A 24,267-nucleotide genomic window follows, 5' to 3' on the forward strand; every position below is an offset into this window, starting at 1 on the left:
ATACAGGGTAAACATATGAGCGCTTCTAAGAAGTGAAAATAGTCCATACGCTTTTCTTCTCGTTAGTGTCAAGTTGAGGAAATACAGAAAAAAACTTCCGATTTTGATACCAAAATAGTTTTGATATTTGAACCTGCAGACAATATAACCCACAATATCTCTTTTCAAAGAGATATTGTGTATAAAATAATAAATTTGAGTGACAGAGTCTGATTAGTAAAGAAATATCATTCTCGGGAGAGCGTCGAATGATTCAGTTCTTTTATGTTGACAGTCAACTACTAAACTTCCGGTCTTCTCTGCCCTTAGCTGTTTAGTTGGACGGGTTTCCATAGCAACCACTGTAGCTACATGGTCCTCTCACATCCCCTTGCTTTCCTTGAGAGCTAGCAGAGGAGAGTAACCCAGCAACAACTCATGGTTTTAGTGGGATTAAGTAAAATTAATACATTACAAGATTATTTTTACAGTTGCTTAAAATAAATGACGTCGTTATGAAGGCCAGGAATGGAGGTGAAGTGGCACGAAACACTAAATGGGGAGTGGCAGGTGAGTTTTTTGAAGGATATAACTACTTTTGCTCAAAATAGAAATACATAAAACTTTGGAGTATCATAATATTAACTGGCTAAATTGATTCTTGAAATTTATTGCAGGAATTTTTTTTTTCTTTTTTTTTTTTTCAAAATTCTTTGGCGTCTTTGTATCTTTACGGAGCCCGTCTGGTGACATGAGGGGGGAAAGACATCGTGGCAACAACTTGTTTAATTCGTGGGTACGACTTAATAATAACAACATTAATTATTATCATTTATTATTATAACAATGGACAAATCCGATCTCTTCGTTTTATTTCAATCTGGAAATGAATGAATTAACTAATTTTTCTGACACTTGCTGTTAAGCACGGAGTAATTTTTAGTAAGAGACATTTAGTTCAGCTGCTTAAAAAGTAGGGGCTTCAAGGCAAACAATAGCTGACCTCAAAGCAAACAGTATGCTAAAAAAAAAGATTTTATTTTCTCACATGTCACTAGACGGGCTTATTTGTATGTAGGCTACTGAGAAACCTTTCTTTTGTAAATGTGCATTGTTACATCTTACTCTTGAGTTTCTGTCTGTCTAGTGGCAACAAAAACTCCCTTAGACAGGACAGATAAAATCTATCAATGCCAGAAGATAAAATATCAAAGATGGTGGGAATCTATAATGCTCTACTAATCATGCAGATGCAGCTGAGCCCTAACCAGGTCAAGCAAGCTTTTGTTTGTAGGTGTGTGTGTATGTACTGAGTGTGTGTGCGCGTGTGTGTGTAGGGTTTTATTGACTTAAGGAAGCCTGAATAATTCAACCAGTGCAGCATGCTGATTGAAGAATCTCAAATGGCCCCTGCACTCCATGTGATGGAAAACGCTCAAATCTGATCAGTCGGATTTGCTTTCACACACAGTCGCGCAGGATAAGGAGCCGGTGTTGTGTTACTTATGAGTTTTTCTATGTTTACAAGTCTCGGAAAAAAAAAGACAACACTGTTACTCAGTACACTTTCACTATAGTCTAAAATGAGTTTCCTTCTTATTGTTTGTTTCAGGCCCCCCTGTGCCCTTATTGAAGCGTGCTGGTTGGGCCCCTCAGCCTTGGCCCCTACGCCCACACCAAGTGGAGCGGGCATACAGGCCCCTCATCCCTCCTCCTCACCCACCGCTCTTCCACACAAGGCATGCGGAGGAAAGCGCTGAGCGGCCTCATCTGGTCACTATTGTCCGCCCATGTAGTCAAAACGGACTGCGGAAGGTAATAACTCCGCAGTCCGCGGCATAACTCCTGAAGGGCTCAGAAGGTTTTAATCTGTGACTTTTTTTAATATTTCAATTGATTATATAGAGGTTATTTTGTGTCCACAAAGTACTCAGTTGTTATAATAAATTTAGTAAGTTAATAAGCACATTTCAAAGAGTTCACTAAAAGTTTTAATGATTAACTTAAAAGTCAAACAAATAAAAGCGTGTATGTGTATTACAGAAGATGACAACAAAAATAAATATTAAATAAAGTCTGTGACTAATGCAGAAGTTGCAAAAGGCCTCAGATTGTATGTGGCATTGTGCATTAAGAAACAAGCTTGGTTCCTAAATATTTTTGGAGAATTATAAACTCAACAATTATGTTTTTTTTACATGACAAACTTGAACTCTTGAAGTTTCAAGGCTAATATTGGTTCTTTATGTAGAATAGTCACCCCAAGCTCACACCCTCAAAGGTGTGAGCTTGGTGACTTGTGAGCACAGGCATGCTTTAGGCTGTTTGCTCCTAAGCATCTGTCTTAATTTGGACCAGTCATCTAGAATAAGCACTAAGCACTTTGAACTGCCTTGTTGCTGAAAAAGTGCTATATAAATAAAACTTCTTCTTCTAGAATGGCTCTCTTTCTAGAAGAGAGCCATTCTAAATTTCAGATGTGTAAATTTCAGATTTTTGACACATAGTAACTGACATCATAATAAATCATTTCCAAATTTTTTACACTTCTAATATGATGTATATCTCATTTAATTGAACTGAAATACAAAGAAATAATCATTGGGAAACATAAAAAATATAAAAAGGTGCAATAACATAGTTGCATAAGTAATCCCACACTTAACTAAATGTAAAAAAAAAAACATAATTTGATTATATTTATGCATTCAGTCTTCTCTGGTAGGATTTTGCCAACGTTACTCTTCATGAATTGGTCATCTTTGCTAAATCATCTTGTAAATGTTTTAAATAACTATGCAAGGACATTGTCAGGTCTCTAAAAATATATATTTTTTTATCTACTAAAGCATTTTTTAATGACCTCAAATCCACCTGATGGTGAAAAAAAATTAAATCCCCTTTAATCCAGTGTTTTTGAAACAAGCACCTAAGAGATCTTTGTTTTGAAACTGATTGGGTTTTTGGAACAGCTCATAATTTCAAAATTATCACCTGAAATAACTGCAAAGCATGATGCTGCCACTAACCCAGTGACCCAGTGTTTTGGTAATGCTTAATGTTTTTTCCGAACATACTTTTTAAAACTTCGATCAAAAATTCGGGCTTGATTCCTTCAGACCAGAAACCCACAAACAAAACTGTTACTGTACTGTTTATAATTACGTAATGGTTATATTGATTATTTAAATGACAAATATTTAACACCAAATGGCTTACCTAAGGTAGTATAAGTATTTATTGCCCTAGTATTTTTCAGTTCATATATATATGTTGCTTAACTGGTTTTACTTTACAGAGAAAACAATATGCTTTTGTCTTTTTCTTGCTGGTTGTAAGGTGACGGTGCTACTGAACCGCAGGGCCGTGGTGTCATTTGAGCAGCTGCTCCTGGATCTCTCAGAAGCGTTGGGGTTTCCTCGCTGGCACAGAGGAAGAGTCACTCGTCTGTACACGACACACGCTCGAGAGGTGAGGCAAACTTGAACTGATTTAACATGAAGTGGGAGGATCTAGAAAAAAATGCAAATAGACCTCTGCCTACTCCCTATTCTTCTCCTGAGCACTGGACCCAATACAAGTTTAACTTTAGTGTTTCAAACCAGTTTTATTTATCTTTATGTAACATTTTCTTTGTGATTCAGATCACCTTTTTTGAAATATTAAGTGTTTAAATGCTTCATCTGTCATAAAACGTTTTCAATTAATTCTAGCTTTTCCAAATTGACTTAAAAGAAAACCTTCCAGCAGATGTCCGGTTCCAGATTTATCTCCCAACTCGTTATTTCTAGATAACTCATTTTTCTCTTTTTTTTCTAGGTAAGGGGTGTGTGTGATTTCTTCCGTGGTGAAGTGGCCTTCTTGGCTCTCGGAAAGGCCCGCCCCGTGCTGAACAGTGTGCAGGATGCCCTGGAGGAACTTTTTCCAGAACATTCCCATTACCGCGCCGATGCCCTGCGGGTCTGGGAGAAGAAACTCCGGCCAGCGCCAGATAAAGCTGCTAAAGCTGACAGTGGCTACAGCGAGGAGACGGAAAACACTGGGAAAGTGCAAGAGGCGCAACGAGACACACGTACGCATGTCAAGAATCATACTGATGCTCACACGTCTCAACACGCAGACAAAAATCAGCAAGGACAATATATTCCTGACTCCCAGAAGTCAAATAAGAAGAACTCTTCCAAAAAACCAGCTTACCTTCCAAACAACCTCCAGAAGTTGCGTGTTAGGGGAGAAGTCAAAGAGAGACATCCTTCTCCTATTGGTCCATTCAAGCATAATGAGGTTCTCAGAGACGCAGATATCCCCTCTCCTATTCTGTGTGAGAACTGCTTGGCGACAAGGTCAAGACCTCTGGCTTCAGGACTGATCGGTACTCTATCAGGAAGGGTCCCTCTCCCTCCTGTGTCAAAGAAGCAGAAAGGAAGCCATCACACAGGTCAAGAGGTGAAGCCGTCAGATGTTTCTAACAGTCCCTTGTCTCCTCAAGTCAGCAGAGACAAGGAGAAGAGCTGTGCGCCATCGCAGCTTCTACGTCCAGCTCCACATGTGGCTTCAGCTCACACAGAAGCACGACTCGCAGACAGCTGCATCCTCCCCTCCGAGGGCACAGGTCTTACCCTGGCTGACATCGAGCGCTGCTATGAAATCGGCCGTTTGATCGGAGACGGGAACTTTGCCGTGGTGCGGGAGTGCCGTCGGCGTGACGATGGCCAACCCGTCGCCGTGAAGATCGTGGAGCGCTCCAAGCTGGTCGGTCGAGAGCACATGATGCAGAACGAGCTGAGCCTCCTCGGTAGTCTGAGTCACCCCCGTATCGTGCGGCTGCTGGCCCACCACCACACCCGTACGCACTCCTACCTGGTGATGGAGCTGGTGAGCGGAGGGGATCTGTTTGAGGCCATCAATGAGAAGGGGAAGTTTCCAGAGCCCGAGGCCGGACGGATGGTTTTGGACGTGAGCGAAGCGCTGAACTACATCCACTACAGGAGCATCGTCCACAGAGACCTGAAACCTGAAAATTTACTGGTTAGTATCAGGGCTGATTGAAGTGCTTGAGATTCCAATGGGATTGTTTGTCTCATAAGAAACCCAATGAAGTGCATACTTTTAAAAGTAGAAAACTTAAAAGAAATTTGACTTTGATATAAAACACTTTGAAATTGGGCTTCTGTCTCTTTAAAAACTTCTGCTCTTTCTGAAACTTTGCCTTCAGGAAGTCATCACAACAACGCTTCCCTATTAACCCTCTAACTTTTTTTTTTTACCAGCATTTCATTTGAGAAGTAGCTCATAATGAGCTCAGCAGATGTGCAACTCCAGCAGGTCTTTGGTAATTGCTGCTGGCTAGTCTGAAAGAGCTAGGAAACCTGGAAACTGCAGCCCCTGTTTACTGCAACCATTTAGTAAAAAGCTGAATGGTTGCCACAGGAGAGTAAAAGATTTCCTGCCTTGGTAGATTTGCATCACATGTAGATATGCCTGGCTCTGCTTTAAGCAATTAGAATCCTAACTTTTGGTAATTAATCCCAGTCTGGTCATGCTGTCTATTTTGCATTCTCGTTCTCTCTCAGATAGAGAAAGTATCCGCTGGCATCGGTCGGCTGAAGTTGGGGGACTTCGGCCTGGCTATGGTGGTAACAGAACCGGTCTTCACCATATGTGGCACACCGACGTACGTGGCCCCAGAGATCCTCTGCGAAACAGGTGAGGTACTTTGGAGAGACTTTTGTGACTGAATGTGAGTCAGGTTATTTTAATAATCTTAGTCTGGTTACTCTGCAGGGTACGGCGTAGCAGTGGATGTTTGGGCTCTGGGGGTGATTCTTTACATCCTGCTGTGTGGCTTCGCCCCGTTCCGCAGCCGGGATCGGGATCAGGAGGAGCTCTTCAAGCTAATAAAACACGCAGAACTTCATTTACCTTCACCCTACTGGGACTCCATTTCAGAAGGTAAACCTGACTAAAATATTTTCATGGTAAAAAAAAATAAAGTTATCTACCATTAGATTCTAGAGTTTCATACTTTTTCTCTGTTTTGGATTCATCTTTGTTGGATGACACAGTGGAAGCTTTGGAGTGTGCTTTTTGTCTTTGAGTCTAGAGCATATCATTTATATAATACAAGGTGTATTGTCTGTTTACAATAACTGTTATCCAGACAGGTTGCAATATTATGCTGTAGTAAAACCTTTAGTCATGCCTTATTTCTTTATATGTTCCTTATTAATAGAAAACACTTGTGTGAAACTGTATTTCTCACAACTTCTAGCTTTATGAAGATTTTACAGTTTGTTTCTAGACTTCAGCTACTTCTTCAGTCTTTTTCTTATTACATCAGTTTCTCTTCCTTTTAAAATATATACCACAAAAACTGTTTGAGAGAGAGAGAGAGAGAGAGAGAGAGAGAGAGAGAGAGAGAGAGAGAGAGAGAGAGAGAGAGAGAGAGAGAGAATCGTATTTTAGCACAAACAAGATTATCCTAGATTTCAACTTTCCATTGGCGTGATATAAGTGCATATTTTTGAACTGGTGCTACTGTCCTCCATTTTTAAACAAATTGCATGAAGCTGCTTTGGGCAGGCAGTTTAAGAGATCACAAGACAGTATGAGTGGAAGTGTAACAAATTTAAAATAGCTTCAAAGCTTTTGCAGTTTTCAGAATCTGATTCTTTCTTTTCTTTGTGGACAAACAGAAGCTAAAGGTCTTGTCAGATCTCTGCTTAAACAAGACCCCACAGTGAGGCTGACGGCAGAGCAGATCCTCCAGCACAAATGGGTGAAGGCCATGGCTTCAGTCTGCAGCCAGAGGGCGCTCTCTGACAAAACTAAGAGGGACTCAGCAGATAGTAAAGCAGAACTGCACAGAGCAACTCCAACAAAAGCAGCAGAATCACTGGCGAATCAAATAGCAGGAAACTCTGGCACCAAGAAGGAAATATCCCCCAGGAGACATGATGAATTCACAACAAGAGGACAAGACCAGAACAAAACTCCACTGGTCCAATCAGAAGATATGAGCACTATCGACACTGCGGCTTCCCAGAAGAAGAAGCAAACACCTCTATATGAAACAGCTTGTCAAAAAAACCCAGAAACTATCTCTGCAGAGCAGCACAGCAGGGAAAACATTCAGGATTCTGGTCAAAAGCTCACAAATGTGGACCTTTTAAATCAAAGTGACTCCTCCATAACTCAAACCGAGCCTTCATCCCAGAATAAACTGCAGTCCAAGCAGAACGGGGAACAGCAGTGACCAGTGGATCCGACAGCTCTAACCGAACACCAACAATAGCAAATTGCTGAGAACAGCATAATTCATCCCAGACCAGCAGCTGATTCTTCAGCTCTGTCCTTCGGCACCAAAGCTCACACACTCCCACCCTGCAGCCGCCCTCCACAAATAGACTGAAAACCACACCAAGGCAAATGGTCACAACACATACAAGCCCTGACGTGTCTGGGATTTTGCTCTGTTTGATTTTATAATTAGATCAGGGTCATCATTTTCCTTGTTGCAAACAATAGCCCTGATTTTTTTTATTTTTTTTTAGTAATTGAAGCTGTGGGTGACAGGCAGATGATGGGTTTTTATTTTCGTAGAATGAATAGAGTCTGATTGATGAGATTTGATGCACCTGATATACGTGCATACGCCATTTGTCCTGCATTTTGTAACTAATCATGGGATTTTGTGTTATGTCCGAGCCTCTGCCCAAACCCTATGAATGAAGCTTGTAAACAGGAAGCGTTTTATAAGTTGCTTGATTACGTTTTTAGTACATTTCTTACGTATTTTTGTTTACGTTTCTCTGCAAATCATTTGTGTCTTTTGTAGATGAGATCTCTGCGGCTGGTAGCTATTTTTAGTTACATAAAAGTATGAGTCTGTACATATATATGGTTGGATAATTTGTCTGTTTACCATGATATGAATTCCCGATTTGAAATGAGTAAATTTCCCTTTATCGTTCTTTACAATTGGTTCATCGCATATTTTTTGACAGTGAACTACTGCTGGTGTGACTTTACCATAAAGACATTCGTAATGTCTAAATGAATGTGTAGTAAGGGGTTGTAAACAATGTGGGGGGTTGGAACACGCTGAGGACAGTGTGACCACATTCAGCTACTGGACTAACTTTCTGTGCATACCTACGGGGGGTACTGGTCCCTTGCCATTCCACACACACCAAATAAGGCCTATCTTTCTGTCCAATGAGGGCTGGTTAATCCTGTCCCTCCCGATTGCAGACAGCTGACACTCAGACATCCTGCCCCACCCAACCCAAAGGACATCCACAACTCCGCAACCCCCTTATCCAGGTCAGTTCACATCCGCAACCTTTGTGGCTTCTAAGCTGTATATCTGAGGGCACTGATGGAATGATAGCGCTTATAAATGACTATGGTCAAGTGTCAGTGCTGCGGGCCGGGGGTAATTAAAGCCTCTCTCAAAGATCCTGCTGCTCTGGCTAAATTATTCATGCTTACTCAAAACACACATTCACAGAATTCATTCAAATGAGCTGAATTTTATGGACTGCAGCAAAAGATCTTTAATGGTGCAGTCCGGACACCAAAACACAAATGACGTGATTTGGTCATCACATGTTAGCAGCTTATTGTTTGAAGAAACAATCCTTCACTAACATTATTAACAATATGGTAGAATTAGGAGAAATGCTTTCAACTTTTTCACAAGGTGGAGACATGTAAGGCAAATGGAAGTGATGGATGTGTCCATTGGAGAAAAGGTTCTGCTTGTGACTAAAACGTTTTTCCCATCTAATGAGAAATACAATAAGATCTTTTTGTTGTTGTTGTTGTTTTCTGTAAAAAGTATTTTGTTGATATAATTCAGCATATTGGCAATTAGTCTACTGAAAATTGCTTCATTGAATTTTTTTACTTATATTTGTGAGATGCAGCCTAGAATGCATATAAATAACTAACTTTGAAGCAAAAAATAAATAGATACAGATTTTAAATCGAATGTGTCGAAATGAAAGGCTGTTGTGTATTTTATTTTCTAGCAAGCTATGTATTTTTATGAGATGTTTAATAGCATAAATAATACCTAGACATGTTTTAAAATCCTTAATTGCTTGAAACAAACTACATTTTACAGAAATGTTATACATGACATAATAAAGTAGCAATGACATCAAAGTTTGATCAGAACTTCAGAGCAAGAGTGAAATGTCAAATTCCATTTCTGTGAGGTATTTTATCCTCTGGGGGACAAGCCTAGGTTTGTAGCATATCAGGTTTGGATCTCTTTTTGACTGCGGACCAGACGATGCTCAATGCCCCAAGTCATCTGGCACAACAAAACAGCCAATTCACAGCTGTAAGTAAAATACCTTCTCTTTTAAATACCAAAATAATTTAAATACTAACAGAACAGTTTTGAAAAGATTACGTAAGAATGTGTACGCTTGACCACTTGATTTGTACCAATAGAAATATAATTACATCATTATTCATTTTGTGTAAAAACAGTATTTTACCAGCAATCAATAGTTGCTTTTGTTGTAAAATACTGTTGCTAAGCTAATTGCAGAAACTTTCAGCCCTTGACTTGTAGTCGCTAGTAACAAATCTTTTTTGTGTTTGCTTTACATGAAAGCAGTAATTTACTGTAACTTACAGACTTGCAATAAATGATCATTGCTTTTGTTGTGCGTGCATTTTTTTTTTTTTGTGAATAGCATTTCACTGTTAGCATAAGTTACATTGTTGTTAAGATTATTAAGAACAAGATATCCTTTGTGCTAAATGCATAACAATATAGTGATTTGCTTAATGTAAAAGCTGTATTTCCCTGTAGTCAACTTTTAGACTTAGCAAATACTACATTACCATATTTTGCACTTATTGAAAAACCTGTTGCTGTATTAATAAGCACATTATCAGATGCTTTTTGCTGACAATATTTCCCACTAAATGGAAAGTTTCATTTGTAAAATTCATAAGATGTAGCAAAGCAAAGGTGGCGTTAAAAACAAAAGAAGAAAAAACATTTGCTCTGGAGATCAGCGCAAGAATAAAACTAACCAGATGAATTGGATTACTGTGAAATACTTCATTCTCTGGTGGACAAACCTAAATGTGTTACTTATCAAGTCATCTGCCACAACAAAGCAGTAGCACCCAAAATTAGTGAGTATCTATCAAAAAATATGTGAATATTATTATTTGCTTTACTTAAAAACATGATTTAGCCTGTATTTGTAAAGGACTGCTACTTTTCATTAGTAACCCATCTTCTGACAAATTTCCCCACGAAATCTTAGCCTAAGCTCTAGGTATTTGTACAAGCATAGAGATTTTAAACTTAGTTTGTTGAGATTAGGGCTTGATTGAAATATTTGGTAATCACTTAAGTAAACCAGGTAGTGTGATTTGAGATTTTCAAAAAAGCCTCATGAAATTGCACTAAAACAGTTTTGAGACAAAGTAAGTGAGAAAACATTGTGTTCTAAGTTTCCGCAAAAAAAAGTCAAAAGATTAAAAAAAATAACAGTGAAGTATTTCATCCTCTGGGGGAGAAGCCAAACTTTGTCGCATATCAGGTTCTGGTTACCTTCTCGGCGCTGGCAAAAGATGCTCAGTGCGCATGCGTGTCTCAAACTCTTTAAATACCCCAAGTCATCTGCCACAACAAAACATTCCTGTCAGCCAATTTACGACTGTAGCGTAGAGGCCCCTGCATATGCAGGCGCTATACATTTACTTTTAAATTTTCGGCATGGAGCCCAGTGTTACAATTTAGAACCTTCCCGAAATAGAAAAAGCAGAACACGGTCAAGTCAGGGAACGGACAGGAGGGGAAAAAACACAAAAACAAAACAAAACAAAGATGGCTGTGTAGCCAGAGAGACAAGTCCCAACAGAACTCTCTCTCCAGCTGTAGTCTCCGACAGGTTCTGTGCGTGGTCGTGGTCCAGTGGACAGACAGACAAATCGAGAGCCAGCCGGTACCGGAGCAGCAGGCAGGGACGCGGGGGAGAGCAGCCGAACAGGGCCGCTGGCAGGGCACGTCGTTACCTGCTGTCGTTGCGAATAACGGACAGCTGAGTGAGGCCGAGTTGTTTTTGTTCTGCCTGGGCTCAGGAAAAAGGACTGCTAGCCTCGCTGTAAGTCATCTAAACTAGTCAAAATTTGATTTCCTTAGTAGCTACTATAAAATTTGGCTCATGTTCTCGTTATTTCTTAAGAATTGGCTTGTTAAAATCAACCTTCCTGTGTGCAGGGCTGTGTTCACAGTGAGCTTGCTTCTGACGTGTTAGCCTAGCTCACGTTAGCTCGACAGGTTGTTAGCTAACCCGAGCTAACGTCCTAATATTTTTCGGGCTCAGCCTGGTCCGGGCAGGTACATAACAGGCATTTTTCCAGACAGTCATCGCAATGTCTTCGCTGGAAGAAAGAGACGTGGGCGTTGCGGTCGCTCCTAGCTCCTCCTCGGCCGGCCTGGGGGTCGGGGCCGTGGGGGCAGCGGTGGAGGCTGTCGCCGGGGTCGCGGCCATGCAGGAGGATGTCGGTATACGGCGAGAGGGGCCCGAGTCTGACCCGGACGAGCCACCCAAAAAGAGGCTGAAAATACCCGAAGGAGAGTCAGGGAAGCTGGAGGAGAGACTGTACTCAGTGCTGTGCTGCACCGTGTGCCTAGACTTGCCCAAGGCGTCTGTATATCAGGTAAAGGTGGTGCCAATCACAACCAAAGCCCTAATGCTCCTTAATTAACTCGCTGTCAAGCATACATAAATCTGCTGGAAAAACCACAATAGAAGCTCCCCTCTGTGTCCCAAACCTAACAGTCAACCTGTTGAATGTCTGGGCCCATTTCCTTTATTTTTACTGAGACCTGATCTAACAGTCTGAAAAAGTGTCCCTATAGTAAATTTCAGCCATGTGGAGGACAGACACGCCAGTGGTCAACTCCAGTTTACAATGTAGGATGAATTTTTCTGTGTTAATCCTCAGGAAATACAACAGCCCCATCCCACTTATTACATCTTGGCCTCATTGACTTTCTATCTATCTCCCTTTTAGCCCATTAATAATCTCCGACCTTTGTCGAGACAAAATTTCAGTCACTTCTGATTTTAGTCAACCTTACAACCGCAAAATCAGAGTGTAGAACAGCCTTTCTTATGTTTAATTTGCACATGAGTCGTTGACACTGCAAAACATTAGTAGTATTTTTTATTAAACAATATGCATGATTTCTTATTGATGTTTTTGTTAAATCATCCCACAAAAATGTCCATCTTGGCAAATCTTCACCTTTATTTTATGTCTTAAATTGTAGTCGTAAACTGCAACTTTCTAAAAGTACGCATTGACATTAGTGCAGTCCAATAAGGTTTTAAATACCCCAAAATAACCTGGATTAATGTGTTTTTATCCCTGTATATAGTATGCACTGACGGGTTTTTTTTATAGCCAGTAATGATTCTTGTGTTCTCTTTATTAGCAATTTAAAAAAACATTTCTGCACTTAATCAAAATTATACACATGTAGTTGTAATTGTTGCTTATTGCTTTAAACTAGCATACAGTCATAATATGAATGCTTAAAGCTCTTGATCTGAGAGTCTTTGAAAATGTAGGCTTGTATTTATATCCAACAGTAAAATGCTGCAAGCACCTGACCTGCATGTTACTAGTGATGCGAGATATTCCAGCAAAATGTTAAAAGATCAGAAATAATATAAAAATAGGTTTGTGTCCTCTTACCCAAATGTAATTTCCTATCTAAATATTTGTTGATGTTTATTTACAAAGGCCATACTTCTACAATTATAATAATGATTCAGTTTATTTATAATGCACTTTTAAAACCTCATAGTGTCCAATAATGGGAACAACAAAATTCCATATATATATATATATATATATTTTTTTTTTTCTGTTTTCTCATCCCTAAAATATCTAAACCTAGTATAAATATAACGTAAAATAGATCATTTAAAATTAAACCAGACTATAGCAAACTATTTTAACTACTGCAAAAAATGTCCCGCCTGAGTCTTGGATGTTTATTTTTTTATTTTTTGGCATCCATTCTGTATATCACGCAGTGCCTTTTGATCTTTATAAACCCGTCCTTGTCTTTTTGTCAGTGTACCAATGGACACCTGATGTGCGCTGGCTGTTTTATTCACCTCTTGGCCGATTCCCGTCTCAAGGAGGAACAGGCCACGTGTCCCAACTGCAGGTAAACCCGCTTCACTGTGGACGCACCAGGTTTCACAGAAATGCCAGGAGAAAAACATTCGCGCTTCAAAATCCATAGATTTTCATTTGATTCTAGTCATAATACAAAGCAGGCCAATATACCTAAAATACCAGTTGACTCTTTCTTAGGGAGCTTTTTACTAAACGAGTACTTTTAGTAAAACGTGCACATAAATAAACGTGCAGGAAACAGACAGTGATCTGTTTAGTCTGTTCATACAGCAGGTATAGATTTGCTTCACGTTCCCACATAGTTTTCACATCTTACTGAAAAGTCCCTCCTGACATTTTGTTTTTCTGTGACTGATTCAGTTCGTCATCTGACCTTTCTTGCCATTTTCAGAGTTTTTGCAGTTTTCTACCTGACGTTTTTGAGTCCAAGAAGAAGAAGGAAATTTTATAGTGTTGTCAATGCATACCTTTTCTTTGGAAGTTGTGTACCTGTTTTAATGATTTTAAAGGATTTTTTTTTATTAACTCACCCATGATCTACTGTAAAATAACAAAATAGTTATATGATTCTTTCACATGATAGGAATGGACATTCCTGGTTATAATTTTATTAGTCAGCTGCACCACAATGGTATTAGAACCATATTCAGTAATGCAGAGTTTTCAGAAAATGACATGCAATTAAAAATAATAACATTTGTGCATTTTTACAAAAAATATTTTTACAGAAACACTTCAAAACACTTCAGTACCAAAAGGAAGCAGTAAAAAGCAACAGTTGATTACATTGCTTGTAGGTTGGGACAAGATTGCAAGAATTTGGTGTAAACTGAAAGTGTGAATTAACTCGGAGCCTCTGCAGTCCAGTGTTAAAGAAAAAGAAATAAATTTGACAAACTTTATTAAATTGCATGTGCAGCTTTAAGATCCAGTTGATATGCAAGTGTTAATAAACAATTGGATGATTTTGCCAAACTTACAAAAGACAAAAAGGTTTTATTTTTTTGGGGGGGGGGAATCTTAGGAAACAAAAAAGATCTGAAGGTTATCAGTAGCCAAGAAACCATTTTCTTGATCATCACCAGCATATTTTTTGTGGACATTTCTGACTTACCGTGTGCACAGAAGTGAAGGTAACTCGATTGTGTGCTGTACGTCTTGAAGTAAGAATCTGCCTTAGCAGATCTTTTCCTATTCCCAGTGAGCTGCCGCCTCTGCAATGTCCACAAACTTGTATTACCATATTGCCGATTCCACAAATATTATTTATGCCTCTGCGCTGACGTATGAATCATTGTTTTTTCCGTGTCCATGTAGGTGTGAGATAAGCAAGAACCTGTGCTGTAGGAACCTCGCGGTGGAGAAGGCTGTCAGCGAGCTGCCGACAGAATGTACCTTTTGCCTAAAGCAGTTCCCCCGCTCCAGCCTGGAGAGGCACCAGAAGGAGGAGTGCCAAGACAGGTTCACAGCTCCATTCAATTAGACATTAAGAATAACACATGGAAAAAATTAATAACTTTTGCCACAATTAGTTTTTTTTTCTTCTACAAATTGTCCTAATTTATGAGCAGCCAGAAACGTTAAATGCTCTTAATCTTACAATAATAGGACTGCCAGTATTAATGTGCTGAAAAGCAGGATGTTGAGAAATATTAACAGTTCCACTTTATTAATATGGTCATTAACGCTTTGCTTTAACTTTTATTTGTTCAAGAGAAGTTGATGCTGTGTAGTTATCAGCTACGATAAATATGTCTGCTGTCAAGTGGAAGTTTGAAGAGTAGTCTTTTTCAGCTGATGACACCATGAAAAAACAAGCAGAAGCAGAGCTGACTGAGGATTTCTGGTTCGCAGTAGTGTGTGAAACTCTCTCACAGACTCGTTTTTCCCCGGTTTGTTTCATATGTTGAATCACGAATCTCAGCTGAGTGCCTCAGTTTTTGGTCCAAATCGTTTTGTTGCGCATATCATGTAAAAGCTCATTTGAACTCTGGTGTGGTCCAAAGAAACGAACTCTATCATAAACATGGGTACAAGCAAATCAAACAGAGGAAGTGATTCATCTTCTGCATGTGATGTATTGGCTTTTATGGGATCTGAAAATGGCTCATTGGGTGTCTCTGTAACCACAGCAGCACATCTTGTTCTCTCCCCCTCCATTGCTCAATTGAACCGAGTCATGTAGACTATTCTGGTGTAAAAACACCAGAATTCTTGGGATAGTTGAACACTTTTTTAAATTGTTCTCTCCATTTGTGCCTTTGAGGTTTGTTGGAATCCTTAAGCCATTTTCCATACCAGTAGATGAATAACTTAACGTCTATAAAGTCTTGTTCTGCAGTTTCTTTAGATAAGAGCGTGATGCGTTGCTTTTCTTTGCCACTTTGGCCTACTTCATGTTGTCACACAGGTTCCATTTAAGAAGTTGCTTTATTCTACAGATCTGGCAATAATGAAGTCTGGCCTTTTTTTTTTTTTTACCATTTCATTTATAATTTAGCAACAGGGGCATTAAAGTTTCAAATAGAGCTAGGTTGGTTTTCTCCCCCGATTAATGACATATTTAAATGGAAAAAAAATATAGCAATTTGAATTTATTCTGGTTATTTTACTCCAATTTCAAGTTTATTTGTCTAGCATATTTCAGCAGTGAGTGATTTACGTCATAAAAACATAATTCAGTAACTAATTATGAAACGAGCGACAATGAACACAGCATTTTATCAAAATCTTCAAACATATGGATCAATACACTCTAAACATGTGGGGTTTTACCTTTGGTTTGAAGGAACTCTGTGTTTCAGCTGTTTTGCTGTTTTCTGGAAGTTTGTTCCAGATGAGTGGAGTGTAGAAACAAGAGTGCTGCTTGTCTGATGCGAACATTAGTTGCAGAAAAGCAAATATAGAAGCAAATTGTAAGAAGACAAATTCCGTTTCATGGTGTCCAATGCCGACTGTCTGTTTCCTTCAAAAAAATCCTTCAGGCCTGATATGTAATTCACTTTTTTAAATGAATCGATATTTATTTCTCTTACTGTTAAATCACTGGGCTCTGTGATGCAGTGGCGATAAAAATGTCTGAATTTGTGCTGCAGCTTTGATGTAAAATGAAGCTCTGATAATTCAACTACATTACATGCGGTAATAAGACAACACGCATAACCAATTTAGACAGGATCATATGAAGAAAGAAATTGTTTTTTTCAAAGATACAAAAACATAAGCGACTGTTTCTTACTGCAAAGAATGACTGCGTATTTGTGCTGACAGCCAGCGAATCGCAGCGTCTCAGAGTTGAGATGGAAAGAGACTCCAAGGAGATGAACTGCTGGAGTGATTACAGAGCACGCATTAGTCACAGGTGATTCTCAGGCGCTCCTGAAATCCTCCGAGGTTGTTTCCATGGCGAACGACGACCCTGCCTTGACGAGCGATGCGTCTGCGGGCGTTGTTATGACAGCAGCCGCGGCAGGCTCCAGGTGGTTTTCAGTCAGGTCAGACGGAAAATGCAGCCGGCCTCCTGCCAGGACGCAGCGTTCAGGATGTTATTGTCAAAAATACAGCCGTTGGGTTTTTTTTGGACCCTCGGCTCCGTATTTAAGTTGCTGTAATTATAACCACAGATTTCACGTATTTTTCTCCAGATTTCACGTATTTTTCTTTTGTCTCTCGGATTGCGTGAGACAAAAGTTTTCCGTGAAAGCTGAGAATTATACAAGGGCGACTTCAATTAGCTCTGCCTCACTGCAGAGACTAAGTAGCACCTTTCAAATTATTAATCCCTCCTTTTAGCTTTAGAGAGGAACAGGCATTTATTAAGATTCACCTTTTATCCATGGCGTAATTGATACGAATCTATGGCTTTTTTTCCCCTCGGAGGTTGTGCTCTTATCCCAGCACTGCTTTCATTTGTTGCAGTTCACTTCCTGGGTTAATTAGTACCTTTCGTACCATTAACTCCCAATCGGTGCAAGCGACCCATAGTCATCACACAGCAAACGATCTAATTGATATGAAGCAGCATCTGCGTTTTTTTTGTTTTTTTTTAATTTCCCTACATTAACTGTTTCTGCATGTCATGTTTCCAGGGTGACGCAGTGCAAGTACAAGAGAATCGGTTGCCCCTGGCAAGGCCCGTTTCACGAGCTGCCGGCGCACGAGAGCGAGTGCTCTCACCCGACCAAGACTGGGACAGAGTTGATGGGAATACTGGGAGAAATGGACCAGAACCACCGCAGAGACATGCAGCTATACAACAGCATCTTCAGCCTGCTGTGCTACGAGAAGATCGGCTTTACAGGTACAGAACGCTGGGCACGATTTTCCGATCTGGTCGCTCCGCGCCCTCCGGCTCCTTCGCCTCGTTCTGATTCGTCCTCGTCGTTTCAGAGGTGCAGTTCAGACCGTACCGCACCGACGACTTCATCACTCGCCTGTACTACGAAACTCCGCGTTTCACCGTTCTCAACCAGACGTGGGTTCTGAAGGCCCGAGTCAACGACTCCGAGCGCAATCCCAATCTGTCCTGCAAGCGTACGCTCTCCTTCCAGCTCATCCTCAAGAGCAAGGTACGCCCTCTTCTCTCTGCATCTGCTTTTTTCCTTCTACATAGAAAAAATGTAGAAGGTGCTGCAGAGGTTTGGGGGATCATTTCAATTTGTCAGATTATTTTAACCAGAAGGAAACGTACTCAACGAGTGCTCTAGTCAACAATGGAAATCTGCTACTGAAATTTGAGTTTTCCTCTCAGTAAATGGATCGAGACAGAAAACCTCCATCAATGCATTTTCTGCTATGCGTTTTGTTTAGCATTGGTAAAAAAAAAAGAAAAATCAGATAAAGGTTAAAGAGCAAATGCTTTGACGTATAAATCTCAGAGCTTCTGTCGGATCGACAACTGTTGCCCTCTGTGAACTACGATCCTTAAAAAGATACTTGAGATCGAGCTAAGTGGGAATGAGCAGCCAGTAAGCAGCTCTATCTAGCATATTGTTTGGGCTTCAAAATTGAACTCAAATCAAAGTTCCTACAGTCTGGAAAAGTCTAGAGTTTGATTTCGGTGTTTTCCAGGCCTGCACAAGTACGGGGAAAAAGTCTGAAAGTTGTTTATCTTCCCGTCGTGGCGAAGCTCATTGTCCAGACCGACAGATGAAAATCAGCCATTCTGACACATTTACAGAAATATTAATCCATGTGCATTGTCCCTGACAAATAAGCTAATAAATTTCAAAAATTCAATTCCTCTCTTCCCGTCTTTCCTTCCCTATTTTAAGCTGAAGGCAAATTAGTGAAAGCTTTGCAAACGTTAGTGTGGGAAAAGAAAGTGTGGAAGAGATGTGTCAGTATGTGCAATATCCAGTTGTGTAAGACTGATTGGATGCAACATGTAGTGAGCTATTTATATTTTAAGTGTCATGAATTCAAACTCTGCATGCCAGTGATGTATTTGGCCATTTGTCCACATTTCCTGCTCTCCATACCCACACTGCTTAAAGATTGCAGCGCTAAATTGCATGGCGAGTGGTGAGCACAACGATGAAAAGTTAAAATCAGCATCTGGTCAAACTGCAACAGTGATTGTGCTGCAGTGTTCATCAATAATATTGCTTTCGTTTTCCTGATCATGTCGGGTAGGAAAAACTCAATTTTAACGTCCTATAGCCAAAGTTTATTCATTTATTTGTTTGTTTAATGAATCCCACTTTGGGATTAATAAAGTATTTTTGGAAATAGAAGAGAAATCTGTGCGATGGACCATCGTTTAATGCATTGTAATAGTTGGTAGCCAGTTTTACACAAGCTGGGATGTGAACTTTGTTTTTAGAAAAAACAAAACAAAAACAGGAGCGGGAAAATGCTAAAAAAACGGAAACGACAAAGTTTGCGGGGTTGGGAGGAGGAGGTGAGTCAGTTTATTCATCTAATTTAAGAAGCGGTGGAATCTCCCCGGAGATCGCGCTCACTTGTTTCACACTCCTCGCCGTGTCGGCCACCCGAGACCTGGAGACAAGTAGCGGCTCGCTCGCTGCCTCTTCCAGCAGGGAAACGCGGAGCGATTCATTCTCAGAGCTGCCTAATGTGGGTGTGTCCCCACAGCCGTCTTTCTCCTTCATTAGACACACGAGGCACTGGGAAACGGCCTCGGCTTCTCCAGGAGCCTTGAAATGGCTCCACTCCTGAGGGAGGGAGCAATAACGGTGCTTCCCGAGTGAGAGTAATGCTTCATGGTTTGGTGTTCAGAGAAGTTCAAAAAGTTAAGATTCGTTATTGATTTTTCAGAATTACCCCAGGCTTTCTGAGGAAATCTGCTCTTTAGATCAAGTGGTGTGTGATTTTCCCCATTTCCATAAAAAATCCCAAAATATTTGAAACTTGGATTTAACCAGAAAGCCTCATGACAGCGGCGCATTGATCATCTGCAGTATGTGGCTGCCTAATTAAGCTGGACATCCCCAGATTAAGCAGCTGACCTAAACCACAGATATTAGCCAAATGAGATTAGTAGCAGTAAACAATGCAGCGCATCAGTTTAGATGCTAGCCACAGATTTCAGTTTTCTCACGTTAATGGAGCACCTCAGGATAAGTTTTATACATACTTTAATTAATTCGCTAATTAGTAAGCAGATAGTGCAACATATGGTCATGAAATTAGTCAATTTCTAATGTCTGTAAGGCTTTACACTCAAAACGTTGTCTTTAAAATGGCTGAGGTGGCAGAAATGCACACCAAGAAAAACAGGATGCAGATGATTTAATTTATATATATATAAATTGTAAAAATGTTTTGCATCTTCCGTTTCTTTCCCCGAACGAGGCGTACCGTTTCATCCACCCAGTTTTTAAGACTTTACTGCAAAATTCACTCTTTATGCACATTACATACTCTATTAACTCAATAAAATCTCTAGAAAACATAAATATTATTTCCATATTTAACTTGAACAACTCCAGTTCAAAACCAAGCGATAAACTAAAACCCAGTCCAAGCCGCCTCCCTCCAGTCGGGTTGATTGCTTGCGCCAGCTCCTTGCTAGCGCCGCCATGGCAACGTATGACCAGGTGACCTCAAAGAGCAGAAGAGAGTGATTAGAGAAACATCTTCACGAAAGTATTTTCACCCCCTGGACTTTTTCACAAACTTTAGTGTGTTTTACGTGATAGATGAAAACACAGTAGCACATTTTTGTGAAGTTTTTTTTAAAATATGCTGTTTCTAAACAGTTTATAAATAGAGGTTAGCGTGACGTCAGTAGCGTGACGTCAGTAGCCCTGGAGTCAATACCTCGGTGACATTTGGCTGCAATTGAAGCTGCATATAAAGCACAATATCCCAAATTTATTGTTATTGCAAATAGAGCTGTAACGATTAATCAGATTAATTGTGATTAATCGATTATCAAAATAATCGTTAGCTAATTTAGGAATTCATGAATCATTAAGAGTTTCTAGACTTTAAAAAAAAAAAAGGCAATTTAGTTATTAAAACAACATGTTCAGTTAAGCCAAAACTGCACAATTTTTTTTTTTTTCATTTAACATAAAAACACCTTTGTCTGTAAATATGTTTAGCCAAAACTCAAGTAGTATAGTTTTAGCTTCATCTAAAGGAATTTTATGGTGTTGCATTTTAGGCAATAAAATGTTTGCTTTCTTATTTAAAAAAAAGAGAAAAGAATCAAGTTGTTTATTGGCATCTTTTAATGTATTTCTAAGGCTTAAGTGGTTAAATAAAAAACCTGTAGAATGTGTCAGAATAAATGGTTGATTAATTTATTACTAAAATAATCATCAGTTTCGGCCCTAATCGCAGTATAACTCAACACAATGTCACTAAGTCAAAAATATGCTTGTAAATATGATATAATTATATAAAAACGCAACATTCAGATTCTTTATTGCAGTTAAAATATTTGCTCATGTTAAAAACAGGAGAAAATATTTTAGGAGAGCATTTTGATGTCTTGGTTAACTCATTAATGCTATACATTTTCAAATTTTACTGTCAGATTAGCAGATGTAATCTGTGTTTCCAGTAAAACCATGATCTTGAAGTAGTTTTTCTTCCAGTTGTCATTGTAAAATTCTTTTAGAGAGAGAGAGAGAGAGGCTGTTTCCAAGTTGACTTTCTTGACTCTTGAAGGCAATTGGTTGCTTTGGATTTTATTTCAGGGTATCGAAGTAAAAGGGGGCTGATTCCAAATGGACTTTTTTTTTTTTTTTGTGCACACAGGTGAACTCTGCCCTGGAGTGCTCCTTCCTGCTGCTGAAGGGGCCGTATGACGACGTGCGGATCAAGCCGGTCATCTACCACCACTCCTTCAGCAACGACACCAACGAGACCGAATACGTCCCTCTGCCCATCTCCGACTCGGTGGAGTGCAACAAACTCCTGGCCGCCAAAAACATCAACCTGCGCCTGTTCATCTTCCAAGTCCAAAAATAAAGACCTCTAGAGGAGGAAGGCGAGGAGGAGGAGGAGTGATGGAACGGATGAAGGAGAAGTGCGTTGATTGAAGGCCAGCGTCAAAGAGAGGACGTGATGATTAAAGAGAGACACCACTGAACCATTGATACCTCTTAACACACACATACACACACACACGCGTGCGCGCTAATCACAACACGCATAACGCTGTTTTTACAAGCTGGTTTTCTCCAGAAAGCTGTGAGTTGCTGTGAAGACGAGACTGGAGGGGTGAAACCTGGGGATTTGGAGGATGGGAGCGGCGGTGGGTGTGTGGTACCTGTGGTACGTGACCGACGATTCGCTTTGGACGCCCACAGACGAAGGACTCGCACATGCGTGTGTGTGTGTGCGCGCCATGTTGAATGTTTGCGAACAAAAAGAAAAAAAGAAACCAACCAAGACGAAGCGACGATCCACAGCGTGCGTCCAGACTTCTCTGCTGGCACGTGGACGCGTCCCAAAGACGGGCGATGATGTGAAAATAGAGTGACTGACTCTGCTCAGCTGTTATTTGGAGGTGCGAATGAGGGCGGAAGGGGGCAGATGTGTGTTTTATCTCCCCGCCTCCCTCTGCACACCATTTCTTTGTTTTGTTTTTTTTTCTCTCCCCTTCAACACCTTCCCTGTCGTTTTTTGCGTCCGCTAAGCGACTGCAGCGCTCCACCGCCACCACCCCTTCCTTCCACCGTTCAAGGGGAGAGACGGCCGCGCAGCATTTTTAGTTCCTTCTTATTCCTCCTGCGGTGGTTACACTAACAGCCTCTTCTGTTCTCTTAACCCTGAATATTTAAGTATCTGTGATTTTTTTTTTTTTCAAATCTTTTTGATTGAATGAATGATGGATTGAGTTTATGAATGAATGAATGTGTGTGTGTGTGTGTGTGTCAACAGATCACAGCTGTGACGTCCTGCTGGACGGAACCAGCCAGGCTGGACCACAACCAAAACATTCAGGGGCTTCACTGTGTCACTTGCTTTCTGGTAACTAAACAGGCTGTGTGTGTTTATATTTATTTCAGCTGTTTTACATGAAGCATTTTCCTTTTTTTTTTTCTTTTTTTAAAAAAATGTTTTCTTAGCAATTACTTTTTTAAAAGCTGTTTTTGATTTTGTTTTTAACACCTTTGAGAAAATTAAAGTTTAATCGCTCCTTAGATAACAAATTTTATCTAATTATGTTAATCCTGCTTTTTTGTGATTTGTGGGGGGTTTTTCCCTCCTAAATTTAATATGGTTTTTACCACAAAGTAACTGAACCACAGAAGAAGAGTTTGGATGAAGTAGTGTGCGGCGGGATGGTTCCAGAGGCGTTTGACCTGAGTACAGACACATCTTAGTGTTAGACAGACTTGAACGAAGCGAGATGATGATGATGATGATGTTACTCATGTAGATTCTACTGTAAAGGCAGGCAGATCTCTCTCCTCCCGACCTCTGCTTCCTGTATTTCTGTGTTTTTGATGCTTCGTCTCTATGCCGGTGGACTCACTCATCTCACTTTGGCTGTACATGTGCCTTTTATTAAAGATGATGGAACCTGCACAGCTGCCTCCGCCTGTGTGTCTGTGTATGTGTGTGTGTGTGTGTGTGTGTGTGTGTGTGCGTGTGAGGCGGCTCGAATGTTGGAACAAAAATAGTCTCGACTCTCGCAAAACCCACCGGCCTGTTTGAATTATGCATTCTGTGCCGCAGTTATGAAATCTAAATTTAATTTTGAAGGGCTCGTGTGGGTGATGGATATGTTTCATTGGATATGAAGGGAAGATTATGAATCACGCGGAGAACAAAATGAATTACGCAGCGTTTGAAACAATGGCACATCAGCAGCCGTTGCTCGCTTGACAGAGAGCGCGGGTTTATTGCGGCAGAGCAAAACGAAGATTGCCTGCAGACTTAAAAGCGACTGTTTTGGTGTAATGACACAGTCCTGCATGTCTGTGAAAGAGCTAATTGGATTTTGGAAGAACTTTGCCGGGTTCTGATCAGCTCGGGTGGATGTTCAGCAGGAAAACAAACGCCAGTGTAAATAAAGTTAGTGATGGTTGAATTTCATTTAGCCGCTTCGGCTGCAGGTCGGTGCCTGCTGGCTCTTTTTCACTGTCACGATTTAGTAGAGAAACTTGAACACAGCCGAGTTGTCACTAATGTTGTTAGTTGCATCTGGGCTTTCTCGGTGAAGAGGAAAATAGTTTGAGTGAGATGGAGATGGTGTTTGGTAGTAAAAAAAAACTTGTTTGTTTTTTTGCTTGTTTTGATTCCAACCTTTTATCCAAAAAGACTTCTCAAGTTCCCCCCCCAGCAATTAAAAGCTTTTGCATAATTCTCACATATTTATAAGTTTCAGGAATAAAGAGATGTTTTAGAAAGTTGAGGCTTTCACATCTGGAAATTTTCCAGAAGCAATAATGTCCTTGATTTTTATTAACACCCTCTCAATTTTCCCTGAGCTTTAGCATCTCGTCTCCTAATGACTGTAATGTCATGAACATTAAGGGAAGTGAAAGCTAAATCTGTTGCTGATATGCAGAGCATGAATGCCCGACACATTACATATACCATGCAACGCCAGTTTGAAGTCTTTGTCAACGGATGGTGCGGCAATAACCAGTTTTCTCTATTTTT

The 24,267-nt window shown here is 40.2% G+C and overlaps 2 protein-coding genes across 5 annotated transcripts; both read left to right on the forward strand.

Moving 5' to 3' along the window:
• Nucleotides 1-349: 349 nt before the first annotated feature.
• Nucleotides 350-9,658, forward strand: dclk3 (doublecortin-like kinase 3). The gene is made up of 7 exons (XM_008421850.3): nt 350-549; nt 1,592-1,794; nt 3,319-3,450; nt 3,799-5,007; nt 5,553-5,685; nt 5,764-5,931; nt 6,675-9,658. Exons 1-7 carry the CDS (start codon nt 495-497, stop codon nt 7,232-7,234), a joined length of 2,460 nt encoding a protein of 819 aa, XP_008420072.2. The 5' UTR covers nt 350-494; the 3' UTR covers nt 7,235-9,658.
• A 957-nt stretch (nt 9,659-10,615) lies between these two features.
• zftraf1 (zinc finger TRAF-type and ring finger containing 1) lies at nt 10,616-23,187 on the forward strand. 4 transcript variants are annotated; one of them, XM_008421853.3, is made up of 7 exons: nt 10,616-11,120; nt 11,343-11,679; nt 13,110-13,204; nt 14,494-14,637; nt 17,265-17,476; nt 17,566-17,744; nt 21,409-23,187. In XM_008421853.3, exons 2-7 carry the CDS (start codon nt 11,392-11,394, stop codon nt 21,619-21,621), a joined length of 1,131 nt encoding a protein of 376 aa, XP_008420075.1. In that variant the 5' UTR covers nt 10,616-11,120; nt 11,343-11,391; the 3' UTR covers nt 21,622-23,187. The 4 variants fall into 4 exon arrangements, with proteins under 4 accessions (XP_008420075.1, XP_008420076.1, XP_008420078.1 ...); XM_008421854.3 differs by having other exon boundaries at nt 11,380-11,679; XM_008421856.3 differs by having other exon boundaries at nt 11,384-11,679.
• The last annotated feature ends 1,080 nt before the right edge of the window (nt 23,188-24,267 follow it).

Source organism: Poecilia reticulata, chromosome 11, assembly GCF_904066995.2.
Source record: "Poecilia reticulata chromosome 11, P_reticulata-male-v2, whole genome shotgun sequence".
Classification (NCBI taxonomy): Eukaryota; Metazoa; Chordata; class Actinopteri; order Cyprinodontiformes; family Poeciliidae; genus Poecilia; species Poecilia reticulata.